The sequence below is a fragment of the Notothenia coriiceps genome, unplaced genomic scaffold (assembly GCF_000735185.1).
Source record: "Notothenia coriiceps isolate Sejong01 unplaced genomic scaffold, NC01 NC01_scaffold00037246, whole genome shotgun sequence".
Classification (NCBI taxonomy): Eukaryota; Metazoa; Chordata; class Actinopteri; order Perciformes; family Nototheniidae; genus Notothenia; species Notothenia coriiceps.
Genome location: NW_011369947.1, coordinates 7,174,194 through 7,186,079, shown reverse-complemented (window position 1 = coordinate 7,186,079; position 11,886 = coordinate 7,174,194). Strand labels below are relative to the sequence as shown.

The 11,886-nt window shown below is 38.6% G+C and overlaps 1 protein-coding gene across 1 annotated transcript in view; it reads right to left on the bottom strand.

Moving 5' to 3' along the window:
• Window positions 1–4,247: 4,247 nt before the first annotated feature.
• Window positions 4,248–11,886, bottom strand: part of LOC104966346 (myotubularin-related protein 1-like) — a 23,609-nt gene continuing 15,970 nt past the window's right edge. Inside the window, exons 14-16 of the mRNA XM_010795534.1 lie at window positions 11,742–11,872; window positions 10,963–11,095; window positions 4,248–10,533 (exon numbers count right to left, since the gene is read on the bottom strand). Coding sequence (XP_010793836.1) covers window positions 10,378–10,533; window positions 10,963–11,095; window positions 11,742–11,872 — 420 coding nt within the window. The 3' untranslated portion in view covers window positions 4,248–10,377. The remainder of the gene's footprint in view (window positions 10,534–10,962; window positions 11,096–11,741; window positions 11,873–11,886) is intronic.

The following is an 11,886-nucleotide window of genomic DNA, read 5'->3' as shown; positions in this document are numbered from 1 at the left end:
GGGTCCTAGCGCTCCGTGCTCGGGCCCTAATAAGAATTCCTCCAATAACAATAGGCCCTAATAATAATATTAGTTCACTCATACAATAAGCTATGCTGGCGGTCGACTTAAAAAATGCTTATTTATACCCAGTATTTATCTACGAATTGGCTATTATGAAGACAAATGTCTGCTTACATTTCTAAATATTTGTTATTGAATTTATATTTTATTATTTGTATTGGAATTAAACTTTAAAATATTAATATAAATATCAGCGTAATACATCCAGAATATTTATTGACAAAAACTAAAGAAAGGTGCAGAAAACTGCTGTTTAATCTATTCTATATGATCAATTAGAATCAATTTAGACTCTTGTCATGTCCAAATGGAAGAGTATACAAAAGAGCACCACCTGACGTAGTATCATTACACAAGGAATGACATCAGCTTCTGCATCATATACAGCAAAACAATGTAAAGAGGTAGTTGGTTGTTTTGAAGTGGGGTTTGTATGGGATTCTATTAAAATAGATGGCAGGTGGCATAAAGAAACAGACATCCTTACCCCACTACAAAAACATCCGAAATATCCCTTTAAAAGCAAATTAATTATAAATCAAGCTTTGTGCACATTTGACATTTTGAGTTTGCTGTGCCTTCATGCAGCTTCCTTTTACAGTGACAGTTTATCATTTAGTGATTTAATATAAATACTTATTTTCAGGTGGAATTTCTGACAATGATCTGGCAGAGGTTGGTAAAGATGATACCTACAAACCTGATGGAGGCAAAGGTAATGTCTGCAAATGTATAACAAATCCATGTAAAGCTCCGTAGCTAAGAAAATTAACCCTTCTGTGTGCTGTGTTTTCACAGGTGGACGTGGTGACGATCAGATCAACCCCCGTGAAGACAACAATGGTGCGTTCTCTCTGCTTCTAGTGTTTATTCATAAATGCATCTCTACTGTCTGTTGGTGTTAATGTCTGTGTGGGCGTTTGCAGAGACCACAGCAGAAGTGGGCACCATCGCAGGGATTGTTAGCGCGGTTGCTATGGCACTGGTGGGAGCAATCACCAGCTACATCTCCTACCAGAAGAAGAAGCTGTGCTTCGGCATACAACGTAAGGCTTTTACAGTAAACTCATTAGTGGAGTCCCTCAGGGGAGTGACCTCACCAGTGTTACAACTGCTGCTGGCCTAGTCACATGATCAGTGGATACAAATATCTGCATTGTTTCTCACCAGATGTTAAAAGATGAGTTATTTCGTTTGTGTGTAATTTTTTTAGCTTTTTTTCCAATTAGTTATCGAGGGAATCAGTTTGTACCATTACAACTTAAACCTGTTTTAATCAATGTTCTCATAATACTGTTTAAAGTGTAATGTAAAAGGTGAAGTTCCCCTTATAGTCTATTTGCCAGCTCATAGAGTCCTATTGTGAGTGTATTGGCCTGTACATTTAAATGTTCTGCATTGTTAAAATAATTGCGGTCAAATATCGTACAAATTTAACTGAGTTGAAGCAAGCCTATTCAAAAAGGTATAAGCTATCTGTCGTTTAGAGGACAGCTATCCAGTGTCCTCTAAAACTTAAAAATGGACCCAATTTCCTCAAAATCAGCTCACCTGGAGCTATTGTCTGCATAGGCTATAAAGCTAATTAATTCTTGTATACGCTAATTGTGCTAATTGCGCTAATTGCCCAACATAATTATAAAGGTTAGCATCCGGCAGTTTCTATGTGCTGAGGACCCTACTATTTCTAAAATAAACTATTCAACATTTCCAGTTTCACAATGTTTGACTACACTAATAGCTCAATGGCCCTTTTTAGCTCATTGTTTTGGTTTTAGGACCCGCACAATATACTGTTTTGTTAAACAAGCAAAGCCAAGGAAAGGGCTTCATGTGAAGCTTAACCAATATACCGTAATTTTCGGACTATAAAGCGCACCTGAATATAAGCCGCAGCAGCGGCATACCACTCTCGGTTCCACTTTTACTTTTGCGCGCTACCTGTCTCACTCTTTTCCGGCCTCCAGCTTTTCGTGCTGGAACCCGCCGCTTAAAGGTGGGGGTCCGCGGACCGGCCATAGAGCCCATAGAGTTAAAGGTGTTGGCCGTTAGCTGTAAAAATCCATAGATTAGCCGCACCGTTATATAAACCGCAGCGTCGAAAAATGGGGAAAAAGGCGCGGTTTATAGTCCGAAAATTACGGTACATAACTGATACCGTGTAAATATCCCTATCCCTGTCAGGTGTTACTGTGGATTGTAGCTAGCTTAACCAACTGACAAAGTTAATGTTAGCATGCTAATATCTCACTAATGAAGTGAAGTGAAGAAGCTAACTAATGGTGTTGTTGTGTTGTGACAGAGAGCCTGAATACTGACATGGTGAAGGCTGAGAACCCTGAGGCTGTGGTGGCTACAGAACCACAAGGTAAGAACATAGTGCTACACTATATTCACACTTACCATACACTCTTTCATATATATATATATATATATATATATATATTATGTATTAGGTATATAGTAATATATATTTTTTTTTTTCTTTTGAAAAAAACAGCAAAACTATGGCTCATTAACCTGAATTGCAGGACAGCCAGTAGGCAAAACACAGTGTAAAAAAAACAAAAGCCCACGGAACAAAATCGTTTTTGATGCCAGTTATTACACCATAGTGATTTATATTTATATTTATTACAAAATAAGATTAACAAAGTTCAAAGATAGCCCTGGCTGGTCTCCACCTTAGTTTTCCCACTAAAACGAGCCAGAAAACAAACATTTATCAGGGAAAAAAGTGCACTGCTAATGTGAGTTTACAGGCTGCTAGCTAGCATCCTAACTAGCTACTCAACTGCAGTACATTACACAGCAAGTTCCTCTAACAACATGTCGGCACCTGCCATGTAGCTACAACCCTTTTTTTGTTTTTACTTTGTCTCTTTGTCCCATCATTGCTTTGTCAGATCTGTCCGCAAGACGACAACTAAACTTAAAACGCTTGTTTTCGGAATGGAGTTTGGATTGATCAGGGCTAAGCTAATGCTAACATTGTAGCTGCTCCATCAACACTGAAATTAACATCATCCAAATTAGGCATTAACATGGTAGGGATATTATTGTTTTAACCCATAGATATGTATATTTGGCTCGAAATGTAAAAGGTTTTATTAAGGAATTATTTGTGACTATTGCATTCTCATCTTTTTGCAAGACCTTGAGAATAATAAAACTATAAAAATTAACAATACATTAAAAAAATGTGTTAAGATGAAACCCACAGGTTATGACATATACACCGTCTAATATAATATCTCTTTATTATATTAAGGCCACTAATGTGTGTTTTTACAGTCCAACAGACTCTCCTGGAGCCTGCCAGTGCTGAACCTCCCACTGAAGAGAACGCTGTGTAACACACTTAGACACACACAACCTAGAACACACACACACAAAGGTCAACCACCTACATGCGCTATTTGTCCAAACATCCCCCACCTAACACCCCTCCCAACACACATACACACACACACACACACACAGTCATGCTACAGAATAGACTGTTGTGGAGCATGTCCTTGTTGCCCTGCAGCTCTGTGCTATAAACGTTGGGATTTGTAGACCTTTTTAGCTGAATGTGAACAGATTTTTTTTATTTCTCTGCTGTAAAACATGGCCAAAAGTGTAACAAATCTTGCCAAATGTATCTGTAAATAGTAATTTATTGTGCTGTTTGAACACCACTAACAATGTTGGTTTCAAGTTATCCGGCCTTCAGCATGTACTTAAAACAAATTTAAAGAGCGGTTCATCTTTTTACACTATGGGGAAAGAAGCTCCTCTGGGGTGTGTGTCGAGCCTCTTTGAGTTTGCAGGAAGTCAGTAACTGCGTAGGGAACTGGATTACTTTATTGATTGATTGGGACAATGATTTGTCAGTGATCCACCGCTAGTTTCCGGAGTGAACGAGGGAGCGCTTTGAGACACACTGTTTCTGAGAGTGAATGAAGACCATTTGACCAATATTCCCCAAAATTCAAAGCCTCGTAGCAACTGATTATGTAATCACTTGTGAAATGTGATAAGGTAGTCAACAGTAGCAAGTGTTACCTCATAGAAAAATAACATGGCACTCTAGGGGCAAATCTCATACAACTCAAGTTTTATCATGAAATACCAATGTTAATCTCTTAATCCTACAACATGTGAATTTTTTTATTTAATTTATTACATTATCAGTTTGCTATATTATCATTATGAGGTGATCCTCTGAGATAATAATGTTATATTTAATATCATGATTAATTGAAGTTTCCCAAGAGCTCCACTATAAGTGAATGAAGTCCATTAGTGGGACGTACCTCATAGAACTGAAATAGAACTGACTGCAGGTAGCTACTGTTTACATCATGTGGCAGTGACATCATTAGTTGCTACATGTAGCCTACTTTCTCCTCATGTTGTCTATCCTGATGTACAAAGTTGCCTTATTCAGATTTTGATCTTTTTGCAGTGGGAAAAAAAGGTGTCCTAACATTTCCGTCTACTTACAACCTGTGACTTTTTATAGTGTAAATATATTCCGTTTTTTTTCAAGTAGCTTTTAATGACTGCCTAAAGAAGGGAGCCTGGCTTAGTTTTCCAAATTAGTGATGGTGAAATGATTGTGATGAGCTAAAAAAAATTGAGCGGTGGGATTAGATTTGTTATCAAAAGTGGGATTAAAGTTCAGGAAATTCACCAGACTTGTAGCATGTAGCATAAAAAACGATGCTAGCTTAATCAGTTCCCCTGCAGTTAGAGCTTCAAAATGCACAGCGTGTTCTTTTCTTTAGGGGGAAGATATTTGAAAAGGAAAATAAATAACCTTGGCACTTTGTTCAGGATGTGGCGAGGCTTGTGGAAAGGCACATGTGATTTTTGTTCAAGATTAACTGCTATATTCAGAAGATAATAATGTTGGTAGCCTACTGTGTTTTATTGTGTTAGCAATGCGGTGCCAGTGTGTGCAGAATAACTCATTTGATCTTTTTCCCATTGTGGCCATTTTAAAATTAAATTAATGATAAATCTACAGGGACGGTGAATGTATAAAAGTGGCATCACATTATTACAAAACTCTTTTGATAGACCAAAAAACTATTGCCCAATCATAAATAGATTTCGACAAATATCAACAATAACTAGATACCCTTATCATATACCAATTCAAAGGTAATAATCTGCACCAAAAGGTTATGAGATATTATTCTATATATAAAGAAATCCATGATTATATTATTGAATTAATATAAAATGTGTTAAAAGTCTTAAGAATTGTCTAAACTTTTCCCACTTTATTGCGATTACAATTATTGCCTTAGTATTCTTTAAACAGAAGTGTAAAGACATACCCGTTCTGAGCGCCCAATGGAAGGCCAATAGGAATGCTGCTGTTATAGCTTGAGTCCCAATAGCCAATGACTGGGTTCGGTTGGCATGATTGACAGCCACTGGCTCTCTGAATTCACTGTCTGAATATGGGCGTGCACTGTTAGATAATTGGGCAAACCCTTTTTTTAAGCAAACAGAAGCCTTTGGTAGACTTCAAAATGGCCACAATGGAACAAGATTTTACAAGAGTGGGAAAGTGAGGTATTTGTGAAAGTTGTCCGATGTGTCCCAATAGCCAATGACTGGGTTCGGTTGGCATGAGAAGAGATTGAAGAAGTTGGCACAAAGACAATACTGGTTAAGAGGATATGCATAAAAAATATAGAAGTCTGCTTTAGCCGTGTAGATGGAGTCAGCAGCAGTAGTTAGCTTTAGATTATTGAATAGCGTCATAAGGAGTGTTTTTGGAAAGTTGTGATGGTTGTACATATTACTGTGAGCAGTTCTGTGTTTGTACTATTAGTCTGTAAGAGCATATTTATGCTCCATATTTTACTCTTTAGTGTATGCGTGTGTTTACACTCTTTGCCTGCTCTTTTTACACTTTGTACCCAACTTTCCTAATAACTTAGCCTAACATTTTTGTAGATAGTTAACGCTTCCTTGTTCTGTACTGCCAATGCTTTGTTGTTCGCCTGAAGAGGTCTCTTAAGTTCCTGAGCGAGAACGAGGGCTGCATCTGAAACCATTCACTGTTTTCTAAACTGTCTGATATTTAGTCTGTCGGTCGTTTTATAGCACTGCTAAGGATCTCTGGTGAGAATGATTGAACCCTATTTAGTGGGCTTTAAATATCTCCATATTTAAACAGTGAACTAGAATGCACTAGGAGATCCAAGAACTCCGCCAAGACCCTTTCCCTATGAAAGGGAAAAATAATTGTGTATCCACCCCATGATTTCGGATCTGCTCCAAATTGTAACGGGTTCATGATTGGATTGGTAGTTTTCTTGTAATTCCGGTGTCGAACAAACGGAACCAAAATAAGTACCCCATTGGCGGAGGTGAAAATGCTGCGTTCATGTCACAGATGAATTGAAGATTTACAACTTCCTTTACCTTCTTATTGCAAATCTCCACACATCCAGCTAGTGCTTGGAACCATGCACGCCTCTTGAAATGCGCATTGGTTCCTTGGTGGCGATTGAGTAGTTGGTCTTTTGTACCCTAGAACCAATTAATTCACCTTTTTTAAAAACAAACCAGATAGCCAATGTTAAGTTGTTAACGCCCAAAAAACTAGTAGAAAAAAGCGTGACATGAACGTGGCGTTGGATTGGTAATGACCTGAGTAGTGTCTGATAGATCTGTATCTACAGAGGTGAATGCATGAAGGATGTTTGCTGTGGCAGTATGTGTTGTTTGAGCTGTAAAAAGCGTTGGTGTGTTCGATATTTGACAGGGTGCAGCGCAGTCCTACATGCCACACCCTGGTCTTCTCAATGTTGCCTTGGAAAATAAGACACCTCTACCCACAGTTCCTTTGTGTTGCTCCTACTGTAGAAGTCCAAAACACCGCTAAAATGCAACCTTACACGGTTTGGAGTTGCTTTTGGAACGAAGTGTTTATGGACTAAGAGTGTTGGGAGCAGTGATACTAAACTTGCTTTGCATGGGGGCCACTTTGGCAAAATAACAGGAGGTCAGGGGCCAGTTTATAACTGAACCTTGCTCAGGTCGAATTGGTAGCAAGATGGTCTAGGTAAGGCATTGATCTTGGACGGTTGAGGTTAGGACAGGGGTGGTAGAGTTTTTTTAAGACATGCGCTAGGATTGCCATTTAGACTCAACAGTTTTCAGTGCTTGGACTTGACATCAATTTGGAGGTTTGAGGCACTTTTTTTGGTAAACAAGCGCCATTAGTGTATTTTAATTCTTTTTTTAATATCCCCTTGTGAATGGTTGGCGGGCCACCCTATCGGCCGTAATTTGAGTATCACTGGGTTGGTGTAACAAACCTAAACTCATGTTTTCACCTTGCAAGAGTCATGCCTTGCCAGCTGTAATTCAAATGGTGCTCCTCTCTTTGCCTTATACCCTGCAGTCTCACAGGGACGCGCCACAGTATTCATCCAACACCTCCGTAGCTGTTACCTGAGCTAGAGGAACACCCAGAGCCTTCAGCTCCTTTGGGTGGTTACCTGGAGTGACCGTCCGGTAGCAGCACCCAGAGGACTGAGAGGCCTGAGTGTTTGGTCCAGCTCTGGCAGCTGAACCTCACACAAAGCAAACGCAAAATGACAAACCTTTCTGTTTACTGAATGTCTTTTGTGATATAGCAAAAACCTTTGGCCTGTAGCAAAAATACAAATTCACCAAAGATTCAGCATTGATTGAGATTGAAATTGCCTTTATGTATTGGGGTTGAATGAAAAAAGGTTTTTGGAATAAGCCTGAAAGAAAATAATTGAATCTGGGCTTGGATCTTATGTAACGCTAATTTGAATTGGTTTTACGGTAAGATAAAACGTGATTGATTAGATTGAAGGGTATCGTATAATGGCCATGCTCACTTTGAAACACGATGTGCGAATGACTCAGTTTTTATTGCCACTGTGGATGTTGATACTGCTTTAAGATTCAGCTAAAGCAATTATCCTCGAACATGTGCCATACTGCTGTTTGGAATCGGTTACCAGGAGTGTTCTCTGAAAAGGATTAGGGATCTGTATAACAAAGTGTGCTAAAATAACAATATACAGATCTAACATCATGCTGTATTGAAGAAGATTTGGAACAATTAATTGAGAGAATAAACTTATCAGAAAACGTTTTACTAAGGTAATAAATCTTATATAAAGTAGGGTCATTTTCTCAGACTACTATACAATCAGGACCTCTCTTTGCAAACACTGTAGCTGCCCCCTGCTAGTTACCCCTAGATAAATAACCAAATTGTATTATCCCATAATGCAGCTCTAAATCGTTGCCATATCAAATCAATAGGCGTAATCTATAAATGTGGTTATCGTAGCAACACAATTTGAATTATGCAAAACTGCCTCCTTAAGTGATTGTACTAATTAAGCCTGGATTACAGTTAGCTCGCTTTGTGGAGTGTTTAGATAGGCACGTCTGTCCTGATACAATGCAGATCCTGAGTCCTCTTCCTGCAGTACACTCTAGTGCCTGTCACCGGGCCATGCAAAGCCCGCCCAAATACAACCACCTCACGTCCCAGTTTGAGAAAACAAAGAAAATCCCAGCACAGCTTTTCATTATTTGATATCTGAGGGCTGGCTTTGCATGGCCCTCTGTAACATACAACACAAACACATCTTCAGCATACTGCTCTCATATACACTAAATGCATGCTTTTCTCTACATACTGTAACCACAGTAAGGTGGAGCGTACGAGTGTTGAACTCTGTGTCTTCCTGACAACTGAATGTTGGACAGTCTTCATTGCTTGAAGTGTAATAGTGAACTCTGCTTTTTCTCTTATTCCACTACGATAAGTCTCTGGCAATATGTTACGGAAACTTTTTACTAATATGAACCAATAAAATAAAATGTTTAAAAAGAAAAGAATGAGTCTGGAGTTTTGATTTGTTTGTTTTTAAATGGAATGTCAGAAGTGATTATGGCTCATTAAGAGGTTTAACTTCTCATAATCCATCACATAATTTACATAAAAAAGGATTTGTACAATTGCATGCCACACGTACACAGTGAAATGTATAAGTCAAATCGCATTAGAATAAAAGGGACATCTTTCAAACTGTAACAACACCAAACAGGTCAGAGGTGGTGAACCTGATTCTTGCTCATTTCTATCAAGTGTGGGCCCTGTTCTTTAACAGTGGATAATAACTTCAGTAATACTGTTCTCAATCCAGTTGTCTTCTTTAAATGCATTGATTTGTTTGTCAATTGAAGTGTCCTCTTGAAATAAAGGCAAGGTGATCAGCAGTCTTTTTTTTGTTGAGAGCTGATCATTAATTGTGTTCATTATTGGCAGAACTGCTGTAACTGTACACTAGGTACTTTAAAGCTTGAACATGTTAGTTCACAGTGATATCTGCATTATACATCTTTCATAAAGCACATTTCACTTGAGGGATAAATAGGATTTTTTACACCAGATTTCTAGACAACTGAATTTAGTCATCAATTGTTCTTAAATAATGTACCTAAAATTGAATCACAAACTCTAATCTTAAAATCTGTATTTTGTATCTCACACATTTGATCATATTTAACTTAATTATCAATTCTGAACTGTAATAAAAAATATCTTGGCATTTTCAATATTTAAAATTTTCTCATCTTTATAAAAACACTGTCCTACGATCGTGTCGCTTTAAAGTCGATTAAATTCACAATCAGAAACTTTGGGAGCAGCTGCACACACACCTGTGGTTCGGTTCGTTTGTGAGAAACACTGGCTAGAAATTATTTACAGTAAATGACAAAGTGGTTTGGGGGATGAGGGAAAGTAAAAAAAAATTCAAATAAAACAATCATTTAAAAAAACAAATATAGGAAATCATGCACAGTAAGGCAGTGTCCTTACTGTGGGGTGGGGTTCATTGTGATTCTCCTCTTCTCTGATTGGCCAAAAAACATTATTTTCATATTATTTCTGCTTAGCATAGCTCACACCAATGATTCTAATCAGTCAGTCACTGACATAGTAAAGGGAGAGGAGTGTGTGTGAAAAGTCACTGGCAGTCATGTGACTTCCTGAGCCCTGAGAAATATAGAAGCAATTCTTCATACAAAAACACAAACACCAGTGAAGTGGGTGATAAGGTTCCCACAGTGCAGGGGAAGCTGGTCTTTCTGAATACTTGATACATTTAAATAATATAAATAATAAACACAGGTGTTGTATCAGGGTTGTTTGTAGAAATGTATTTAGGAATGTTAATATAAAATTGTAAACATGTGCTAATTGGGCAAAAACATGCTTTATCTGTGTGTGTGTGTGTGTGTGTGTCAGACAGCGCTGTGCAGTGGCGTGCTGTGTGCGGGGGAGTGTTCGGAGGAGGAGGTCAGGGAGTGGGAGGTAGCGTCTCTCTGCAGCTCATCCACCCTCCTCTGCAGCTCCCCCCTCAGCAGCAGCAGCTCCTTCAGCGTCTGGTGCACCGGCACCTGCAACACACACAGAGTTAAGTCATTTTACAATATTTTTCTCATTATTACAACATAATGAGGTAAATATAATATTACCAGATAAAAACTTAATATATAAATCAAGCTTGAATCATTCTGGAATAAAAAGTCAATATCATCTGTCAAAATAAAGATTTACATGAAAAAAAAATTATATTATTACGAGTACAGGTTATTTAGATTTAAAGGTATAATATGACCACAGGTGTAATTGTATAATTAAAAAGCATAAAATAAAAGTAAAGATATTTCTATGATAACTTTATGATAAGGATGATATAAAGAGAAAAAAGGTTTTGGTTTTACGAAAAAGTATCTGTGGTCCTAATAGTACTTGTCATAGCTTATGATGAGTCCAAACATCTCCATCAGTGCTTTAATCCCATCAGCCCCACAGAGTTGGTGTACCTGGGGTCTCATGCGGGGGTTCCAGCGGGCGTAGTATGCGGTCCACAGCTCCAGATGTCTGGAGGACACCAGCGGATACAGAACATGGTGCTCGTAGTCTACGTAGAAAGGGTTGGTGAAGTCCTCAAACTGGCTGTGAGGGGACGACAGAGAAGAGGACATATTCTGATCATTTAGTGTTTAGTGTCTCTACTGTGACATCTCTCCATGCTTTAGTGTTCAAAAAGCTCTTTATTTAACTCATACTGCCTGTGCTGCAGCACCTCTTTTCACCCTCTGTCTGAAACCAGAGCCCAGTCTGCTCTGATCAACAGTTTAGAGATGTGTCGGACATGTCCCTCCTCTTAGCCTACCTCACCTCATACATGTGTTGAAGCGCTAGGCAATAGAAGTCTGATTATTACGCGTGTACATTCACTCCTAATACTTAAAGTACATTTTTCGAATAGTACTTAAATACTTCTACTTAAGTACTAGTCTTGATGCAGAACTGTACTTGAAATTGAGAATGTTTACAGTGTGGTATTGGTACTTTTACCCCCCCCAAAAAAGGATCTGAATACTTTTGCCACCACTGGTTACATACTGTAGCGATGTGACTATGTTACTGAAGTAAACAAAGGAGTCCAATGGAGGCGTTTCAGGCAGGGTGGGGTGGGGGGAGTACATGCACACAAACCTATAGAACACACTACAGGAAAGAAACCCCAATAGGGCCTATTTAAACAGTCAGAATGGCTCCTCACATGATCAATTTTGTCCGGGTGAGGAGTATTTACCTGTTAATGTAGGACCACAGGGACACAGTCTGTGTCTGCACCTCCTGCACAGGACAGAAGAGTTTAATCCAAAACATTCCTTCAATGTGACATTTATCTGACAGAATGCTACACCTGCTAACAGATGAATACTGCCAAGGCACAC